This window comes from Onychomys torridus, chromosome 11 (assembly GCF_903995425.1).
Source record: "Onychomys torridus chromosome 11, mOncTor1.1, whole genome shotgun sequence".
Lineage (NCBI taxonomy): Eukaryota > Metazoa > Chordata > Mammalia > Rodentia > Cricetidae > Onychomys > Onychomys torridus.
In genome coordinates this window covers 32,200,046-32,222,476 of record NC_050453.1, presented here as the reverse complement: position 1 = coordinate 32,222,476, position 22,431 = coordinate 32,200,046, and the positions used below count along the sequence as shown (strand labels likewise).

Below are 22,431 nucleotides of genomic sequence, written 5' to 3'. Positions count from 1 at the left end.
GATTTTTTTTTTCCTTAGTTATTTGAGGTGGAAAAACCCACTCTGAGTGCAGCCATTTCATAGTCAGGACCCTGATCAGCCTAGTGAAAGCGAGCAAGGGAGAGCCACACATCCCTTCCTCTCTGTTCTCGACTGTGGGTATGATGTAAGAAGCTGCTTCGAGTCCCTGCTACCTTGAGTGTTGTGCGGTGATGGAATGGTAAGCCAAAAGAAATCCTTTCTCTCCTAAGCTGTCTTTTGTCAGGGAGATGTTATCACGGCCTTGAAAATAAAACTAGACTGGGTCTCGTGGAGCCCAGCCTAGCCTTGAAATGGCTATGTAACAGAGAATGAACCTGAACTCCTAATCCTCCTGCCTCTACTTCCTAAGTGCTGCAATTACAGGATTTGATAGCACTGGCTTGTACTGATCCAGCGGCAGCCAAGACATTAGATGGGGAGAAGGAACCTCTAGCTTGGGACTATATGTCTGAGATTCCTGGCTTCGTTTCACCGGCTCGTGAGTTAATGCTGGCTAGGTTACAATACCTCTTTTCTCTACTTTGGGCTGCTATCCAAGATTGTAAAAGCTGGAAAATAAGTGGAAATTATAAATGGTGGGCAATTAATTTTCAAAGCACACTGATTTAAAAAAAAAAAAAAAGTAGTAACAATCAGTTCCGAGCTCAAGCAGAGAAAACGGTTTTCACTGGGGTCCCTCACAAATGCCCCAGCCTTCCAAGCCTCTGGCACTGTCTCTTCACTTCCTGCTTCCTCTCCCATCTGCACACTTACGTTATGCAAGCTGTGCGTGTCTCTCTGACTGTGGTTTCTACTCTATTTTTCCTCTTCTTCATTTATTTCTCCTTCCTCATCCCAACCCATCTGACAATCACAAAATCTTCGAGCACTAACTTATGGACGCACTCAGAGACCATATAGAACAACAGCCCAATCCTGACCATGAAAGAAAACCAACAGGCCTAAGAAGTGATTTTCGCAAGAACACACTGTTACTTGGAGAGAACACATGGCCCGAGTCCCGTATTCTCTCACACAACGCTTGCAGCTGTGTCGTGGAAGAGCATTTGAAAGCCTCAATATTTTCCATTATCATGTTGATAAGTAACTAAGAAAAAGCCATTTTGACATGAGAATTTGCTATCCTTTTCTCAAATAAAGTATCCTCCCTTAAAAATTATCTTTCCAAGTCAGAGTGCTAGGGTTTGAAGATGGTTTCAAGGTCATTCCTTACAAGCCAAGTGAATTTGCAAGATAGTTCTGAATGTTTAAAATATTAGTTCCTAAACATCTTTCTTCAATGTAGATTTCACAGGCAAGTTCATAGAAATCTGTAGGAAAAACATTTAGAAATTTTTTTTAATATCCTGGAGTTCATATACAAATCCATTAATACATGAGAAATCCATCTAAAAGGAAAAAATGTGGTATGTTTCTGGTTCAATGGTTATCAACGAGCAATGTGTATATGAACGGTAACATGATAGTCATGGAAGGTTGAGGGGGAAATGACAGGGCTTCCTATTTGGAAGGCAGGTTGTTTCTAGTTGTTGCTTTGTTCACTAAGACAGGATCTTACACTGTAGCTCAGGCTGGCCTCAGACTTGTGGCAATCCTCCTGCCTCTGCCTGTCAAGTGCAGAGACTGCAGGTGTGAGCCCCCATACTTGGCTCTGGATTTGTATTGTTGATTTTTAATTTTAGATTTCTGGATCCTTGCATAAGACTTTGGTATAGTAGTAACATTATATATATATATATATAATTCATAAAAAGTAAAAGCAAGCATGATGTTATGTCCTCTACTGTTTTGTCATTGAGGACTAGGCAACAACCAGATACCTTTGTGGCGATATATTGTGTATCACATAAAGCTTGCCTGAGGATCAGAGGACAGAGCCAACCACTAGATTAAACATAGAGGCCAGGCAGTGGTGACACACACCTTTAATCCCAGTATTTGGGAATCACACGCCTTTAATCCCAGCACTTGAGATCTCATGCCTTTGCTACCAGTATTTGGGAAGCACATGCACCATTAATCCTAGCACTAGGAAGGAAGTGATATGGCAGGGCAGGAAAAGGCATATAAGGCTTGAGGAGACAGGAACTTGAGCTTCTTCAGCTGAGGACTCACAGGCTTTCAGTCAGAGGATTTGTGGAGATAGGATCTTGCCTTCCATTCTGCCTGAGGATTTGGTAGTGGTGAGAAGTTTCTCTAGTGGCTTGTTCCTTTGTCTCTCTGATCTTTCAGCATTTACCCCAATATCTGTCTCTGGGTTTTTATTAAAAGACCATATTCATGCTACACACCTTGGTAAAATCCTTCCACAGAGGCACTGCCACCAGGCAAGCCTTCACTCACCTGGTCCTTGGTCTTCCCTTCTCGCTCACGGATGTGGTTAGCAACAATCCTTTCTGTTTCCTCACAAAGTCTGGGGAAGTTAGCCAGCTGTCAAGAAAACATGTCCAGATATTAATGTTACACGAAGTTGTACCATAGAAACAGAGCAGAGGCACGTGATGCTACTAAGGAGGCTGTTTCTTCTGAGAGCAAAAAACCATGAGTTTCTACAGGAGATTAACCCCAGCAGCCCTGTCAACTGGGGGGAGATGCCTCAAACCCAGGACAGTGGTTCTCTGGAAATAAAGCAGAAACCCAGTGTCCTAGCTAGTTTATTGTTAAATTGACAAAAGTTGGAGTTATTTGGGAAGAGGGACTTGCAATTAAGAAAATGCCTCCATAACATTTGCCTGTAGACAAATCAGTAGTGCCTTTTCTTAATGAGTGATTGATGGGAGAGGGCCCTGCCCATTGTTGGCAGTGCTGCCCCTGGGCAGGTACTCCTGAGCTGTATAAGAAAGCAGGCTGATCAAGCCACAGGGAGCAAGCCAACAAGCAGCACTCCTCGTGGTGTATGTTTTAATTCCTGCCTTTAGGTTCCTGCCTTAAGTTCCTGCCCTGACAGCCTTTGATGATGGGCTGTGATATAGAAGTGTTCGTTGAAACAGACCCTTCCTCTCCAAGTTGCTTTTGGTCATGGTGTTTTATCACAGCCATGGAAACTCTAACTAAGACACTAGGCAGATGCATCATTGAGGTTTGTCAGGACTTTCTGGCTACTGAAAAAATCAGGGAGGAAATAATAGTAGCTTTGACAGAAATGGGAACAGTGGAAATAGAAAAGAATGGGCACACCCCTGGCTAATTCCAAGTAAATGACTAATTCCAATTATAAGAAAACATGTACACATCAATAATAACAAAGTTGCATTATATAAACAGCAAACAGTGGCCATTACAAAATGTTTTTAATTAATATATTTATGTAAATTTATATGTATATATACATACTTATGTGACTGTATGTGCTTATGCATGGAAGGGTATGTCATACTGTACATGTGTGTGTACATGTACAGGCTGGAAGAGGGTGTTGGAGTCTTTCTCTATCACTCTCTGCCTATTTCTCTGAAGCAGATTCTCTCCCTGAAGCCAAGGCTTACTCTTGGCTAGGCTGGAAGCCTGCAAACTCCAGCCCCCAGCGCTGAGTTTCAAACATTTGCAGAGATACCCAGCTTGTTACCTAGGTATCAGTATCCAATTTGCAGTCCTCCTGATTGTATAGCAAACATTCTTAACTGCTGATCCATTTCTCCAACCCCTCAAATCACATTCCCATAATGTTTAATGACATGATGTTCACAATGTGATATAAGGGAAGGAAACTGAGCAACAACATAGATAATGTTCTGATGCCAAAACACCACCTAAATCCTCAGATACATCGCCCCAAGCACCTTACAAATTTCTAGGCTCTTGAATAACGTTTTCTCAAGCTTGAAAGAAGTTAGGAAAAGGCCTCCCTGAGAGATGCTGCTTGAAGTCACCTGGGGTCATTATGCACACTGAAAGTTTGTATATTGCATATTTGTTTCCCAGAAAGGTAAAAGCCCCAGCCTTTCATGGCGCCATCTCAAGAACAAAATCGCCCAATCTCTTAATGGTACAAGTACTATCTGTGAAAAGAGAAAGCTGAACAAACACAGTACAATATGAATAGTAGTAACTCTTTCAACTATGCATAAGTTTATTCCTCTGAAGAGGTTTTTATAGTGGAGTATTTTTATACCACTATCAAAAAATGGAGAAAACTAACTGCTTTCATAACTCATAAGCACTTGCTGTATATGCATGAAGATCCAAGTTAACTTTCCAGAACCATGTGTAAGAAAAGAAATCCAGGGATGGCAGCAAATGTCTGTAAACCCATTCCTGGGAAGGTTGGGAAAGGAGGGTCCCTGAGGCTCATTGGCCAGCAAGGCCAGCCTGCATGACAAGTCCCAGGCCAATAAGAGATCTGGTCTCAAAAAGCAAGGTGGGCAGCACCTGAGGTTGTCGTCTGGCCTCTACTCATGTATACCATATATACATGAACACACACACACACACACACACACACACACACACACACACACATCTTTCTAGGCTTGTTTTACACACTGAGCTCAATTTTACCATGAAAGTAGACCGTAGTTTTACACCAACAGCTGAAACAAAAGTAAACAGACTAAATTCTAAGGGAAACGAAAAACAACAAAATCCCTGACCTTACAGGAGTGTGTTGGGGGCATGAATTAGAGACAACACCAGGCAGTGCAAGCCATAAGCATCACTAAAAGTCATCAATGAAATGCATATATTTGCTATGTGCCTGATCTGCAAAGGGTTCCAAGGACATAAAATTTAAAAATGTTGGTTTTCTTTTTTGTTTGTTTGTTTGTTTTTTGATTTTTGGGTTTTTGTGGGGTTTTTTGTTTGTTTTGGTTTGGTTTGGTTTTGGTTTTGGTTTTGGTTTTGGTTTTGGTTTGGTTTGATTTGGTTTTTCGAGACAGGGTTTCTTTGTGTAGCTTTACCCTTCCTGGATCTCGCTCTGTAGACCAGGCTGGTCTTGAACTCACAGAGACCCACCTAGCTCTGTCTCCCAAGTGCTGGGATTAAAGCACCACCACCGCCCAGTAAATGTTGGTTTTCATTGTGAGTTTGCACATGTGGTGCTTAATTCTTATGATGCACACAGGAAAGGGGGCATCAAAGTCCTTCTGACATTCAAAATGAGTTCTGATGAGGGTCTGTCCCCTCCACCTCATCAGCTCATTTAGTAGGAATCACTGGGTGTTTATGAAGTCCTCCTTTCCGCTCTCAAACACACTCTGTCCTGATTGCCAGCACTGTGTCCACCTCACTTTCATATCTCTTAAGGTGCAATTACAATTTCCATAATCATTTAAATCATTATTACTCTCAAGGTCTTTTGCTCTGGCATTCAATTAAAAGCCTACATTGCAAAGAATTCTAATCATGTCTGCCTAAATAATGCTGATCTAAAAAGCACCACATTTAGACTTTAATTCCTCATTAATTACTTATATTCTGTAAATTATTCATAAGGGACCAGTGAAGGAAGGCTTTGCTACCAGTGGTAGACACTTTATATTCCTTGATTTCTACCACATCACTTCCTAGGTGATTTCCACCCACTGGCCACTATCAAAGCACCTGATGTTGAATCTTACAGTGTGGAAGACTGGTTAATTATGTAAATATACAGTCACACAAGAGGAATGTTCTCAAAAAGTAAGAGAGAGAAAGCATGGAGAAATCAATACTTAAACCTACTGTAAGAATGCCTCGTGGGATTGAATGCCCTTGCATTGAAACTGAAACTTTCAGTCACACTGTACATTGATTAAATGGCAAATTACTGCCAAATACCTTCTTATTGAAATCACTTTACTATTCTTAAATAATGAAGCATCGATGAAGAAATAATACAATTTTTTTCCAGAATCCAATCCTTGAATGTTTGATTCTGAGAAAATTTTAATGATAGACATCCTGAGAGAAAGTTGCATTGTAATAAAAAAAATACAAAACTACATCTTAATTATGTCCAGTAGTTTAAGTGTTATTTGGGGTTGTGTATACTTATTTTGGGGAACCTTGATACAAAAATTTTAGTATGAACCACATTTTTCTCTGGGGGTAAAAGAAACACTTGAAAGATATTTCCATCCAATAAAACAAAAATTACACACTTATAAAATTTACTAAATATTAATTAATCAGATCATAAAAGCCAGGCAATTCAGTTTCTCCTGGGATAGGCATGAGCCAACCAAGGATTATATGGCCTCAAGAGTAACTTTTGGGGTAATTAATCACTGTTCATGGACCTGTAGCAGGGATCCCAGAGTAAACAGACCAGGGCTACAACAGTTTCTTTCATCCATTAGACCCAACTGTGAGTCTCACTGACCACAGATATGGGCTCTTTACTTTTTCATCTAATAGCTATAAACCTTCAGATGTTGGCCACTTATTACGAACTAACCAGCAATTATAACTGCACTGCTCATGAAAACATTTTAAAATTTATTTCATTCATGTGAATTAATGCCCTCAAACATCTCTAGAAATCCTTTGCTTGTGTTTGGCACATTGTAGGATTTATTCAGGAGATGAGGAAATGGTCATCTCTGAAGAAAGGAGAACTACATTCACCCACGTTCACAAAAGATTGGAAATGGGGAGCGATTTTAGTGCAGAGCTGTCAGGAAATGGTGAGGCTCCTCTTCAGAGCACAGAAGTAGTCTCTGTTTTACCACTGGCATTTGGGGACGCTACGAAGCTAGGAGGGTAGGGAAAGGGGCCAGGGCTTGGATAAAGTGACTACAGAGCAAGAAATGTGTCAGCTGCCCTCCTCCAAGTGGGCAAATTCCAAATCTCTAAACCTCAAATACTTTCTTCAACGAGAGGGAGAAATGATGAGGTGTAGGATGGAAAAACTTTTAAACAGAAATAAAGAGGACTTTCGTGTTATTCAGCAAATGCTAAGAAATTAAAATTTCAAAGTCCAGCCTTGGCTGGAATAAAGCTTTACTGTTGTCAGTAAAGGCACACTTGGTTTCTTGAGGAATGCAGAAAACATTCAAACAGGTTGGGGGCGGAGGGGTTGACACTGTCTCCAGGAAGTGCGTGAAGGTCTTTCTTAGTCAGGGTTTTGTCTCCCGTCACCCCGAGTTTATCTTTGGTAGACACATTAATGAGCAGTTAAGTTGAGAAAAGAAGCTAAGCAGAAGGAAACGCTAAGCATTGGGCCTGGATTTCCTATAGTGTCCAATAAAAGCTTCAGACAATAACCAGCCTGATTTAGAGAAACCGAAACTCAGGTCTTTTACCCAGAGTGGAAGTCCATCAACATGGAGCCACTGAACCTATCCGATGCTTTATGACCTTTCCTTTCACCTACTTCAGCCATGTTGACTGTCATCTGCTACATCAATAACATGTGATTTCCTTATCCTACCGATGGTGCATCCAAAATTACTATTGGGGAGAAAAAGGGTGGCTTGGCGTTGCAATAGAACTGAGCTCAGTAGAGCAAGTCCCCACTAGCTCACAGAAAGAAGTGCAAAGTCCCCACTGCCATGTGTCCTCAGCCTGCTGAAGGACACTAGTGCAACTGGAATGGAGAGGAGAGAAGGGAGGTGAGACAAAATGGGGGCAAGATCATGGCGGGTATTGAAAAGCAGTCAGGACTCCAGATTCTCTTCTTCAGTTCCTATGGACTCTGGGCCATATATTAATTGACCTAACATGCCACAAAATTGGGTATTTTCAAACAGCACTTTTGAATGCAAAGTTCTTCTTTGGGTTTCTTATGGCCATCTAAGGTGTCTTTTATCTTCTTGCAAAAAAAAAATAATAATAATAATTTCTCAGCAGTGGGGAAAAGAATCAATTAATTGGTATCATGGTGATCCAAGAATATGGTTTCCCAAAAGGCCAATAAGTGGCACAGTTGCTAAACTGTGGTCAAAAAACAAGTTGTTCCTCTCTGTGCTTCCTGCAAAGAACTTTGGGGCCTTGTGCCAGAGAAGAGGAGGTAAAGGCAGGCGGATGAAAACTGATGCCCACCAGAAAAATTCCAAAGTTGAGATGTCCCTGGCGAGGAGCCAATCGGCTCATAAAACCCTAATGTCCTTGCCTTGTTATCCTGTGCCACAGCGACAACAGTGAGAAAATATATGAGAAGAAACGCATTCCCCAGAGTTAAAAAAAGAAAATCTAGCTTTGTGCAGTGTTGCCTGAACATACACAAACCCCATATGTTTTAACCTCATGTGTGTTTATATGGCACAAGGAAAAAAATGTTAAAAGACTTTACACATAAAGCAATCAACATGAGGAGGTATAAATGAAAACAATGCTTTAAGTATATGTGTGTACAGGTATGCGAAACTATAATGGAGCTAAAATAACTCTATATTTTATATGGCCTGGAGCAGTCTTGTTTTTACTCTCATAATTATGGTGAAAGTATTAATAGTACTCCCTTTAACTCTCAAGACTCTCCTGCCCTGGACAATAAATTATATAGTCACTTTCTCAATGCCTTGTGTTCAAAGGGGTCAAATAATGAAGTGTTAGCGTATGTAACATTAATTAGGATTTTTATCTGAAAAGAATTTTAATTTTAATTATACTAGTTTTAAAATGAGAGGTTAATGGTAGACTTAAGGCCAAAAACACTGAGCATCAAAATAAAGCCTAAAGAATGACAGATGTTTGGATGAAAACCTGTCCAGATGTCTTCATTTTCAAAGAAATGACTAAAACACTCTTTCGAAACCAAGTACATATTTCTTTAGCATCGGGGAACTTAAGAACATGTAAATTTTAATAAGTATTTATACAGTGCCTCTCCTGGGGGTTTAGTCATTGCAAGCGGTTCTAGGGTTTGGAGATAAAAGGCAAAGTTCTTTGTTATGAATAAACTTATAATCAGCAAGAGGAGGGACTCACATGAGCAAATGAACACATGCAAATTCCCACACCGTAGCTCAGGCATGATGAGAGAAACAGACGTAGGTTAGTAACTGAAGCGTGGAGACGGGAGTAAGGAAAGGGGCCAGGAAAGGACTCGCGGAGGCCCTCCAGGAAAGCATTCAGGAAATGATGAAGAGTGTGCTGGACCTTTCTAAATGGGGAAGGACTGAGGAAGACAGGAGAGAAAAAGCAGACATTTCAGACAAAGAGAATCACATGTACCAACACCAAAGGCATGAAAGGAAGTCCGAGGGGGGAGCAGACGGCAGCCATAACAAGCAGTGGGACAAGACACAACAGAACAAGTACTTAGAAATTAGATGATGAAGTGCAAACCTAAGTGACTTAAACTGTATGCTCAAGGCTTGAAAGGGTATTAATTTTAAGAAAACAAACAAAATATAGGTCTGAATTTTAGAAAGGCTACTTTGATAGCAAAGAGGAGGGTGAATCTGAGGGTACTGAGGTTTGAGGTCAAAGGATCAGGAGACCACTTGAGGAATCTTCAGAACCTAAGAGAGGGCATAATGTAGTTGTAGTAGTTGGGGGACAGTGTGTTGGTTTGCATCTGTAATGTCTCCCATAGACGCTGGCTGGAGCCATCGGGCCTTAGTTTGTAGCATTAGTAGGAAGACTAAAGGATCTTTGAAGCAACGGGGCCTGACTAGAGGAATTACATTGTTAGACATGGATCTCTCAAGGGTATATGTGCCATGGGTTCTAGTCATGGTCTCTGCTTTGTGGTTTATGAAATATGAACAGTTGTCTCATATACCCACCACCACGCATCTTCTCAGCCAGGAAAAACTGGATTTTCTCTAAAACCATAAGCTAAATGAAACCTTTCCTCACTAAACTACTGACAGAGCCTATTTTAAAAGGCTTGGTCTAGAGGTGTCAATTTGGGAATCATCAATAGTTCAAGGTTTAAAGGGTAGTTGAATGATAAGAGACATGATCTGCCCACTAAAACTACAGCAAGAAAAGGAGAATATTCATAATTGAGCTCAGTAGGATCCCAGGGTTTACAGGTAGGCAAAGGTGGACAGCCACTGAGAACAAGAGCAGGAGAGCTCAAAGATGGAAGAGAGTGAGTGAGAGAGAGGCATTGCCATTTCAAAACAAGAGTGACTTTCAAGAGGAGTAAGGGTGCCCAATAGTTATGGCAGACAGGCTCCAGTTGACCTTGGCTGTGAGTATCTCCATAAAGTGGTGGAGTGCAAGCCAGATGGAGGTTGAGGAATTAACTGGAGGATAGAAGGACAGAAGATAGTCTTGAGGTGGAGTTTTTCTTAGTTATAGGTACGGGCTAGCCTTGTTAATGTGACAGAGAATGTGACTGTACAGAAAACCAAAGACTCCTAAAAGCGACTTTTCCTAGGAAGTGAGAGTGGAGGTATGAATGTAGCCTTGGCCAGGGCCAGTGTCTCATCAGAGATAAAGATAAGGCAAGAGGGCGCTCTGAGTATAGGAAAGCTTGGGGGATTGGATGACAAGAAGCCAATCTCCTGGTTTATGGTCCCCATGAAATTATCATGTAAGGGTAAAGAAGAGTATTCAATTTAGTGTCCCTGTATGGAGAATATGAGGAGTTACTAATTGGAATTCACTGGAGTATTATTGAGTAGCATTAAGATTACATCAAGATACAAGCCTCAGTACATTGTGGCACCCGTCCAACAAAGGGGCACATGGTTTCCAAGCCTCTTGGGGACTCAGGATAAAGACAAATGTTCACTTTCTCCATCCTTTGAGTTTCAACCAGTAGAAACATTAAATCGGGGAGAAATTAAGTAAATGATCAACAAGTCAAAGGTGTCTCACTTACCCAACTTTCTCTCTGCCACAGTGGGCTGTCTGATTTAAAACTCCTACTCTTGTGTTTTTGAATGTAGGTCTCAGAGGCAAAGAGGGCAGTACCTTTCAAATATCCTCTGAGCTCCTCCATTAATTCTTTAATGGCCTTTTAAAAAATCTAAGGAAAGCCCAAGGGGTGGCCTGCATTCTGCATGCCATAGATTTAGGGACTGCATCTTCTAAGACATCTGTCTGTGATGCCAAGGACCACAGGAAGTTAGGGGAGTGTAACCCCAGCAGGGACTGAATGGGGAGTCTAAGGAAGCAACAGCATCAAAGAACAGTAGAGTGGAGTTATCATTACATGCACTGTGTAAATCATGCTGTGATTGGTTTAATAAAGAAGCTAACTGGTCAATAGCTGGACAGGATAAGGTTAGATGGGAAAATCAGACTGAGAACACTGGAAAGAAGAAGGGCAGAATCAGGAGAGTTGCCAGGAGATGGAGAGGGAGCAAGGCATGCTGGAGGACAGGTAAAGCCACAAGCTATGTGACAGAACATACATTAATAGAAATGGGTTGATTAAAGTTGTAAGAGCTAGTTAGTAATAAAGGCTGAGCTAGCAGCCAAGCATTTACAATTAATATTAAGTATCCGTGTTGATTACTTGAGAACTGGTGGATGAGAAAGAAGCCTGCCTACAGCTAGCTTCTAAAAACCCCGATGCTTCATGGAAAGAGACAGGGACTGGCTGTGACAGCAGGAAGACTGGAGGAGTGTCTTATTACCACTTTGGCCTTCATAGAAGACTTTTTCAGGAGAATAGTAGAATCATATTTGGGACCCATGACAAGAGAAGTAGGCCAACATCATACCTAATCTCAGGCCACTCAATATTTCTTTAGGTTTGTGCCAATAAATTTTGATCCATGAAGAAATCTCTAGGGCAGACAACCTGGGGGAGAAATCTAGGCTTTCTTTGTTTCACTTTATGTTATTTAAAGCAAAATATAGAATGTTCTAGGAGGTAGCAAAAATATACAAGGACTGATCCAAAACTTACATGGAAAGGGAGGTTCAAAACTGGGGGAGCAAGAATAGGAGCCAGGAACTATCTGGGCACAAACTGTCTCATCCCAGGCTTACTGTCGCTTTTACAGTAAGTCAGATAAAATGGAAAATGATTTAATAAATAAATAAAAATAAAATGATTCATACATACCATAAACACTTTCTATAACTAAAAACATGAATGTACACACATGTGCCAATCTTTTGATGTCAGGCCAGGGCCTGCTCTCTGCATATGGATCCACTGATTAGAGTTATGACTCTTCTGTCTTACATAAACCACATCCTTCATCTATGATTTCCAGTTTTGCTTTCTTTAAAGGGAGGGAGAACGTGAACACACTTGTTAAATAATCTGAATGCAGAAACTCTACATTTTTATAAGCACTCAGCCAACTGCATTGCACTGTTGTACTATTATCCTGTCCAGTACCTTACCTGTAGCACAGTGTTCACAGCTAACAATTTAGCAAGGCTTTGCAAAGCCTTCAACTCAAATTTCAGAGAAACTAGACCATTTTTTCCTTTTGCATTTTTTTGATCAGTTTATAATCTGTGAAATCAAGCTGTGTGAATAGGTTTACGGATCAGTGCAATTTCATTGCTCTCTGTTCATAGATGCAGGAGTACACAGCGCACCTAAAGGAAAGCCTTTGCACTGACCACATCTGTGTGCTGAAGCTGGCAATCTGGGTGGCTAATACAGGGTACAATACTAGTTAATCCTGCGGGTCAGTTAAAGAGCCAATCACAAGTTCTTTAGATGCACAGGCAACAAGACAGGGAGCCCAGAGTATTAACTGGCTTCCAGCCCATGGAATGCTGATGTTCAAAGACGGTTTTCTTCCCCATGCACTTCTGGCCCCAACATCCTTGGCACCTTATCCCTTGGGGCTCTTGCTGTTTGAGTGGTAAGAGATACTTGAACAACAAGGCTCACAGAAGAACTGTAGGAATTCCACAGGTGGGTTCTCGGCTTCTAGTTACTTCTAGATACCATGTTACTTCCCCTGCCTCCTACTGTTCAGAGTTTATAGCCAGAAGTCTCACTTGCCTTGTTCACTATGCACAGATCTTCTTCATCTGAGCGTCTCTTCCAGGAGACTGGGGCCAACACCCATGCCCTGCCTACCAGTTGCTGCCAGTAACCACACATAAAGCAAAGAGCAACAAAAACAAAACCATGTTTTCCAGAAATGCTCATGTTCCCAGAATCAACTGTCATGGATTAGGCCTGCTTTTCCCAGAATACTAACACAACTCTCCTTTCCAATACAAAAGATTTCTTTAAATGTTTTGTGGGAGGGCACACCTTTAATGCAAGTACTTATGAGGCAAAGGTAGGTGGATCCCTGCAAGTTTGAGGCCAGTTTGGTCTACATAGTGAGTTCTAGGCTAGCCAGGGCTACACAAAGAGACCCTGTCAAAAAACAACAACAACAAAAATTAAATTAAATTAAAAAAAGAAAAAGAAACAATAAACAAATACGTTTAACTTTTTAAATTTATGCACACACATGCATATATGTGGGTACCTATAGAAACCAGAAGGCAGCTTCAGATTGCCAGAGCCAGAATTACAGGCAGGCATGAGCTACCACATGTGGGTAGTAGGAACTGAACTCCAGTCCTCTGCCATTGTAGTGAGTGTTCTTAACTACTAAGCCATCTTTCCAGCTTCCCCCAAAAGTATTATTTTAATAGTCTTAGCTATTTAGCATATTTTCTTCATATTCTTCAGGGAGATGTCACTCAAACTGTAAAGTCTCTTCCCGAGGACTCTCCTCTATAGATTTAGTATATATTCAAAGCACAGAATATAGGTTGCTGTGGAAATGGCCACTTATAGATGAGCCCCATTTGTTGAGGCCTTACTGGGATTAGACAATGTGTTAGGTGTCCATGGGACTTCAGGCATCACTCTGTTTAGTCCTCGCTGTATGATCTCAGGCATCATACTTACTCCCTCTGACTTAATAATTTATGTGTGACATGGAAAGGTGACTATGTTCACCAGTATACTATCAGGGCGCTCTAAATGTGTGACACAGGCTTATACCAATGATAACACCATGACAGTGAGGACTAAACAGAATGATGCCTGAAGTCTCTGGACACCTAACACCATGCTGCTGTAAATATACAAAACAAGTACAAAAACACAAACACACAGGGACATGGCACATTTGAAACATCCTTGCATTTGGATTGGAAGGTGTGTACAGAGAGAAGTCAGAAGTCATGTTTGAATCTGGGTTACTGGGCCTCAGAGGCCTCTTAACCAATACATTACATTGTTTGTTTTCAAAAGGGCAGGCTGAAGTGGAATTATTAATAATTTAAAAGATTCTTTCACTGGTACACACAGTGTCAACGATGCCCTTATCTAGCAATTCTCTTCGACCACAGACCAGAGGGATTTGTTTACAGCATACATCTAATTATCCTAAAGTGATGTTTATCTGTTGCAGACAACAAGGAAAAGGATTAGATGGCAAAAATGTACTCGTTCTTAACTAAGTAAACATATTTGGGGCATGATGAAAGGCAATGCTCTGCCCACTGCAAAAGCAGCTTCCACTGTAATCTGTCAGGCTTTCCCCTTGCACAGACACAGAATGGGTTCAGTGAGGTGGAGTTAGGGGAAGCCATATTGAGGGATAGGAAAGGTGAATGCAGCAAGGAGACACTTGCTGGCAAGTTTAAGAACCCGAACTTACTTTCTTGGTACACTTCTTCACAGTGTTGATCAATTCCTGCATGACCAGGTCCACGCTCTTCAAGGAAGGCCCTTTCAGCTTTACTATCTGCTTTTTGACTATTGCCTCAAATGCCATGTCTGGAGTAAACAGCCCTGTCCTGAATGTGAGAAAGAGAGCAGCAGATTAGATTTCAGCAGCTGAGTAGTAGCCAATAGCCCTAAAACACGTTTCAACTGACTTCAACTTAAATGAAGTATGCAATAGACCAGGTGTAAAAGGTATATAGGTGGCTGAGGAGACAAGGTCAGCCATTAAAATGTTGGCCTTGCAAGCATGAGGACCTGAGTTTGATTCCCAGCACCCACACACAGAAGGACAGGACTGGGGTACAAGCCTGTAATCCCAGAGAGGGAAGATGAATAAGAAATGATCTCTGGGCTCACTCTGTGGCCTCCATATGCCTGCTTGGAAAGCTTAAGGCTGATAAGAGATCCTGTTTCAAAAATGAGGTGGATGGCTCCTGAAGAAGGACAGCTGAAGCTGACCTTTGGCCTCCATGTATAAGTGCACACACTAATATGTGCAACTGTACACCTCCCACCCTGACACATATATACACACACATGCACACACACCACATAAGCACAATAGAGAGAAACATGCATATAACCATAACACAAAATATATATAGTATCTAGCTCTCTATATGGTACCTTTATATGTAGTTTATATATGGTTTTTGAGACAGAGTTTCTCTGTGTAGCCCTGGCTGGCCTGGAATTTACTCTGTAGACCAGGTTGGCTTCAAACTCAGAGATCTTCCTGCCGCTACCTCCCAAGTTCTGGGATTAAAGGCATATACCAACACTGCCCAGCTTGAAAGAAGTACAGTCCCCAGGTGGGCGCTATACTATTATCTTTAATAATCCTAAAACACAAGTTCCCACCTAAGAGCAATGCCCAAGTATTGAGAAGGACTTCTCAGTATGTGCCAAGCGCTGGGCTCAATGCCCTGCACCACACACAAGACAGCCAAGCATGTTTTCATAACTTACAAAGTAATGGTAACTGTCATTTGTCTCAATTCATTATTTCAAAACAACAAAAAGGAATGTAACTAGGCAGGCCTCCATAACAGCATGTTCCTTGTCTGAATTTTTTCAAGAAAAATAATAATATGTGTCTGTACAGAAAACTACAGACATTATTCTTGACATTACTTATCTAAAAATGCCATGTAACAATTATTTTCATATATCATTAAGGTATTGTGAGTAATCTAGACATGACTCGGTGCACAGGGAGGCTGCTGTGTGTATGTTATATTCAAGTAGTGTGCTGTTTTATATGAGAATGTGCATCTGTGGATTGGGCTATCCGGGGGGAGGGTGTCTAAAACCAACACCCAGTAGATTACAAGGGTGATGTACAAAGTCTCCATTACCATTCCGAAAGGATTTCAAAAGCAGCTCTCTCCTTACATGTGAGCCACCCATGTACATAGTGAGGCAGTGGGGCCCCAGTGTCGACGCTCTCCATGAGGCTGTGTTAGCATTCAGGCCTGCCCCTGGCCGGCCCAGTGCCCTGACAATGTCATCCTATGTAAAGTCCCCTTTAAGAAAAAAACAAAAAACAAAAAACCTCCCTCCTCCCTTCTCCCTCTCCCTCCTTATCTCCCTCCCCCCCCCCCAATCAATCTTAATTCAATCCCAGTGCCTAAGAAGCTAGGTGTGGTGGTGTGTGTCTTTAATCCCAGTATGGTAAATATCATTATAATTTCATCCTGGCCCTGTGACAGACACTGAGCCACAACTGGCCACCAACAGCAGGACCCCCTCCTTCACTTAAGGTAATCCATGAACCATGAACCAACATCTTAAAGGTGATTGGCTTACACTCAGGACATTTCTATTCAACACATACGTGTCAAATCATGTTTAGTTTACTATACGTGAGCTCAAGAAGTTTTTTAAATAAATTATATCATAGTTCTAGACTACATTTCTATGGACTGAATGTATGTTTCCCCTAAGATTTATATGCTGAAACCCTATATACTTGATATCACCACATTAGGATTTAGGGCCTTTGGGAAGAAAGTAGCTCATAAGGGTGGGGCTCTCATGAGTGAGATTAGTGTCTATTAGGAAGAGAGTAGAGAGCTTGATTGTTCTATTCAACCACATAAGAGCATGTGAGATCTGAGTAGTATATGGATTGGAATAAGGCCCTCACCAGACCACGCCATGCTGGGGAACATCTTGTGCTGTCAGCCTCCAGAACTAAGAGACAAATTTTGTTGTTGATAAGCTACCCAGTCTGTGATGATTTGTTATATAAGCCTAAAAATACTAACCTATGAAACTAACAGAATAATCGTACTCTGAATAAGGCAGAACTCAGCGTCTAGCTCACTCCAGCCCACATTCTGTACTCATGCTGCTCCACTCTCCTAACCACACTATCCACAACAGCCAAAATGCAAAAGGCCCAGCTCCATTAAGACTGGCCACACTTTGCCATCTTTATGGCTTGACTCACACTACTCCTCCATCCTCAACGACCTGCATTCTAACCTTCCACCCTCTCAAGTCCACTGTACAAGCTCTTCATATGCATGTATGCACACATCTGCATTCATGTACACACACACACACACACACACACACACACACACATCTACTCAGAAATCAGTAGAAGACTCAGTTCGTATCGTGAAAAGTATAGGCCATAGATATAGAAAGGTTTTTTTATTATTATTATTTAAAAAACTTTCTCTAACAATAGAAAAGTATCGCTGAGTTAAAACCAAGATTTCCTCTTCTGATTTCTACTTCTCTACTTTCCTCCCTTCTGATGATGAAAAACTGCTAGCCATTTGGAAATGCTCATTTTCCTTGGTAGATTGAAGACAGGGAAAACGTGAATCACTTGCCTGATACCATGTATGTTTTTGATTGCATAGCTTATTTCTCTTCTCAATTCTTTCTCATTGAACTCCATCTGCAGATGCAAAATGAACCACAGTTATGATACTTAATTCCTTTGGATAATATTATTGAATAGTATAGAATGAGGGTAACTTGACTTCGCTATTAATAAATGGATACTCATGTCTTTTGTAAGCTATATCCAGATGGTTAAAACATCTGTTTATATGGAGTTCAAGGCCACATGGAACACTGGGGATTTCCGAGTTCCAGTGGAGCAGAGATTTTAACTCTATTATATATGAGGGGTGCTGTGCATAAAGAATGCCTCCTGGACATAAACTCAGCCACTCATTTGAAACACAAAATTCCTTTTTGCTGAATGTAGTAAAGTAGAGGCCACAGGAGAATGCAAATGTGAGAGCATCTCTTGATGGGCGGCAGCAGCACAGCTGTCTTTTCTCCCTGGCCATTGTAACCACCTGACTGTAAGATCTCTTTATAAAAGGAAATTAATAATACCTCATCAAGCCCAAACAGGATGCACTGCAGTATAAATATTTCCCAGAAGTCTTAGGCACAACAAATCTACTTGGAAGTAGGATCAAAGTGTCAGGGAGCTTAGTCCCAGAAGGCACATCCAGAGCACACCAGGTTCAGCTTTGACAGGGATGTAGCCATTCCAGCCTCACTCTCTGTCCATTTCCTCCCTCACATTCTTCTTCTCAGAACAGTGACTTGCCTTCAGTCTCCATCGGATGCTGTGGCTTCACAGCTCAGAGCCTTTACCATTCCTTCTTTCATATCATTAACATGTCCACCCCGCCCCCTCCTCTTCCTGCTTAACTAGCTACTCATCCTCCCAAACTCAGCTCAGAAGTCTGGCTCCTTGGCATGCTTGGGCTGGGATTCGTGTCTGTGGGTGGTGTTTCCATAACACTCTGTGCTGAAGCTTGTCACTTTACTTAGCACATTTTAACAGAACTATCTGTTTACCCACCTACTTCCCACACCAAGACACAAACATCCACCTCCTCACATGTGAGACGAGTGGCACCGTCCCTATGCTCCTGAACTGCCTTACTGAGCAATCAAGCCGACCAACCCCAAACAACTCTTGTTTCATACCCACACACTGACAGTTTTTCTTAGTTCCCTGGTCTGATGGGCACCATCACTCAGTCAATGGCAAAAGCCAAAACTTGGGGAGTAATTTTGAACCTTCTGGTTTCTGTCTCTTGAATCAATCCATGCCTATCAACCTTACCTCTAAATCAGTCATCCATTTCTCTCCATTCTCTCTTGTTACATCATTTTTACTGAGAAACTTATATATATATATATATGTGTGTGTGTGTGTGTGTGTGTGTGTGTGTATGTATGTATGTATGTATATGTATATACACACACACACACACACACATTCCAGACCTCCCTTGCACAAGATCCCTTCCACGATCTTGCACCTAATCATATGTTTGTAATTTTGCTTTTTTCCTCTTTAAGGGACCCCTGAGATTATAGGAGTTTCAGGCATTAAAAAAAAAAAGAGGTTCATCACCTATAGCCTAGATCCTCTTCCTTACCATATCTAATGCTTATCCATTGGTGACCCAGCAGGCATAGTGTTCTTTGGGGATCATCAACCCAATCAAGTCACACACCCCTGTGTAAAATCCTCCTGTGGCTTTCCATTGTTAAATGTGAACCCCTCACAGCAACCAGGAAAGCCTTGGATGAACTGGACACTTCCTTCCTCTCTAAATTTTCATCTTCCTCTCACCTAGCCCTCTACCTGCCGAGTCTGCTCTTCGCTATCACACTTATTCCCATTCTGTGGCTTCACAGGACACAGTGTCTTCTCTGAGTCAATCTCTCCCCAGAGATCTTCATAACACTGACCTCTTAATGCTGTGCTGGTCATAGCTAACATGTCCTCTCAGAGAGAACCAATCTAAAAAGGCCATGAAAAGGCACTTTCACTTAATGCTACCATAATAACACTTGAAATTTTCTTAACTTGTCTATTTTTTTCATTTTCTGTATTTCCACAATAGACAAATTAGACCCTTCTCTATCTTGATCCCTAGAACTTGGGCCCACAGGAGAGTCTCAGAAATACTTTAAATTAGAAAACTGATAATGTCGTGAAAAACTCAAGCATTATTTCTTGAAGTAATCTATATGAACTCACTAAAATCAGAAAAGAATATTTTGAGTTCAAAGCATTTTATTCCAAGAACATTATTGGTCCCAACACACCATATTACATCAAGAGAGCTGCAAAAGAGAGCTTGGAAATGATGTAGGGCAAAAGGAGAAAAGAACATTGCTTACAAACCTTCACTATCTCAAAGGGAAAGCGTTCGTGGAAAATGCGATTGATTTTAGCACCACCAGAGAGCTCTAGTGTATCGACTTGGTCCCCTGACCCTTCGATTCTCTTCTCAAAGTCCACAGCAAACTGCTGGACCATCCTAGAGTTGAGAAAGAGAAATAAGCCTGAGTTAAAGTTAGTTAAAGTTCCCCCGCTCTCCTGTTGTTCTTGCCTGATTCTACTCAGGGCATAGCTTAGACTCCTTTTCTGGTGTTTTTAGTGGCACCTACTGGTCAAGTCGAGAAGGCCATTACAAGACCACAAGTTGCTGAGATTTAGTTTAGACATTTTCACTAGAGTAAATATTTTAAATATCTTTCTCTTTAAGTGTGTTCTGTTCATTGTGGCTATAACATGAAATGGTATTTAAGGAACACTTGAATTAAAAATTAAAGTTATGTAATAAATCTTGAATAGAAGAGCCAAGTGAGCATCCACTCCTGTGACATCATGACATCACCCTTCCCCACTCACAGCTCCTGCCACTCAAACCCCTCACAGGGCACTGGTTCCTTTTCTCCCTCAAAGTATGAAAACCTCAGTCCATCTCCCTCATCCTCTAAATTTGTGCTGGGTTGTCTAAGAGTAGCCAGAGCATCCAAAGTTATCATATACAATTTTTCTGCACCTTCAGATGCCATGATTCATAGGAGTACTTTGCCCACATGTGCAACTGTGTGCTGGGCATGTATTTTTTTTTTTTTTTAGCTGTCTTGAATCAACACATCTAAAACATGAACCACTTAACTTCTCTCAGTCCTGAGCCTGCTGATTCTCCTGCCTTGGCTCTGGCCTCAGCAACTTCTTTTTGGATACTAGAGCACCTCTTGATTTTTGTTCTGATTCTAGGATTCTGTCTAGGTCAGACCTTATACTGCCATAGTCATACAAACCTGTCATCGCAGACTCCTCTACAACTAGCTCTGGCTTGCTTTTCAGTAATTCCCACAGTTGGGTTTAACCTGTTATCTAGGATTTTTCATGCCATGGCCCTGGCTGTTCTTGAGGCCTATCTCTTGCCCATCCACATATACCTTCCAATTCAAACACAAAGAATATGGCCAGTTCCCAAATGTACCATGCCCCTGTGTTTTTGTTCTTGTTTGGAGGCATTTATAGCACTATTGACTCCATTCCCTGCCTGGCTAATTTCCTTCTGTTCTAAAGACTCAGCTCAAGCACTAATTCTTTCAAGAAACCCCTCATGATCAGTGGTCCTCAGCTACCACCATCACCTACCACCCAGATGAAGGGGTCTTCTGCTTCTTCAGCCTACAGAAAATACTTTAACAGACCACATCACCACTGTTTGTTTTCCTGTCAGTCACTCCCCTGAGGACAAGAGCTCACACTTAGTTTATCTCTGCATGAGCAACATATAAGAGATGCTTAATAACTATTTGTGCTATGAAGTAATTAATTATCTTAGACTAACTGGTTAAAATAAAAGAGAAAGAAGAAAAGTATTCCATTTGTGATAACTTAGGTTTAGAAATTCTAATTTTGACATACTAGAGCTTCAAATTCAAAATCCAATAGAAAAATATTTTTCAATCTTCTGAAACTTGTATATTTTTATTGTAAATAAATTTATTGGCTATAATGGGTTAAAGTAATTACAAATTACTTAGCCATGTTCGGGTATCAGCTAATGGTTTTAATGGGTTTTGTTAAACATCTGTAAAGTTATGGCACGTGCACTGAAACACTAGAAATTTTTACAAACTTCCATCTCTGTCAATTCTTCCCATCCCCTCCACTTGATGGTATTGAAATAAGCTTCACTCTATTCTCTTACTCTACTCCTTAAACCTAATACTCTCCTCATACTTCAGGGCCCTGAGCATTCACTTCCTAGGAAGTAATTCTTCTCCTCACATATACCTGACTCCTCTTCTGGGCTCCAACATTCTCTCCTTATGATAAATAGAATTAGTAGAGTCTAACACAATTCATCATTTAGATGTGTGTCTTCATGACCCTCTCCTTGAGTACAAAGGTTCCCATTCACTGCTGATGCCATGGTAGGGAATGCAGAGCCAGACTCTGAGTAGAGTGCATAGAAGGATGGCAGAAGGAAGAAATGAAGGGGCATGTCAGGAAAGGCAGGAAGAAAATGAACCAACAGTCTAGTCAACAATCTAATGGTGAAATAGTCTGCAGTCAAGACCCATGAAGTCTGCCAGGCAGTTGTGGCATACGCCTTTAATCCCAGCACTTGGGAGGCAGAGGCAGGTGGATCTCTACAAGTTCAAGGCCAGCCTGGGCTACAGGATGAGTTCCAGGACAGGCTCCAAAGCTACACAAAGAAACTCTGTCTCAAAAAAAAAAAAAAAGAAAGAAAGAAAGAAAGAAAACATGAAGTCACAGACCACAAGGACCAGTCTTTACATCCTAGCTTCAGATGGATGTTGAGATAATAATGTACGACCTCAATATATATTTTTTCTATGTAACTTGAAGAATTTTATGAGTTTGACCAAAGTCAAGAAAACATAGATGTGGGAAGAATTCTACTCTTAATTTTTTTCTTCTTTGGTATGGTATTATTTTTAAGTGAAATATAATATGATTCAATTAAGATGCCACTGGAACATTTTAAATGTTTAGAAATATCTTCACTTAAAACACAGAATTAAATCTCCTTTTGTGGCCATCA

At 41.1% G+C, this 22,431-nt stretch overlaps 1 protein-coding gene across 6 annotated transcripts in view; it reads right to left on the bottom strand.

Moving 5' to 3' along the window:
• Positions 1–22,431, bottom strand: part of Dnm3 (dynamin 3) — a 486,391-nt gene that overhangs the window by 294,264 nt on the left and 169,696 nt on the right. For all 6 annotated transcript variants that reach the window (XM_036202803.1, XM_036202804.1, XM_036202805.1 and 3 more), the window contains exons 8-11: positions 19,737–19,872; positions 17,401–17,468; positions 14,484–14,622; positions 2,365–2,451 (exon numbers count right to left, since the gene is read on the bottom strand). In XM_036202803.1, the coding sequence (XP_036058696.1) occupies positions 2,365–2,451; positions 14,484–14,622; positions 17,401–17,468; positions 19,737–19,872 (430 nt within the window). The remainder of the gene's footprint in view (positions 1–2,364; positions 2,452–14,483; positions 14,623–17,400; positions 17,469–19,736; positions 19,873–22,431) is intronic.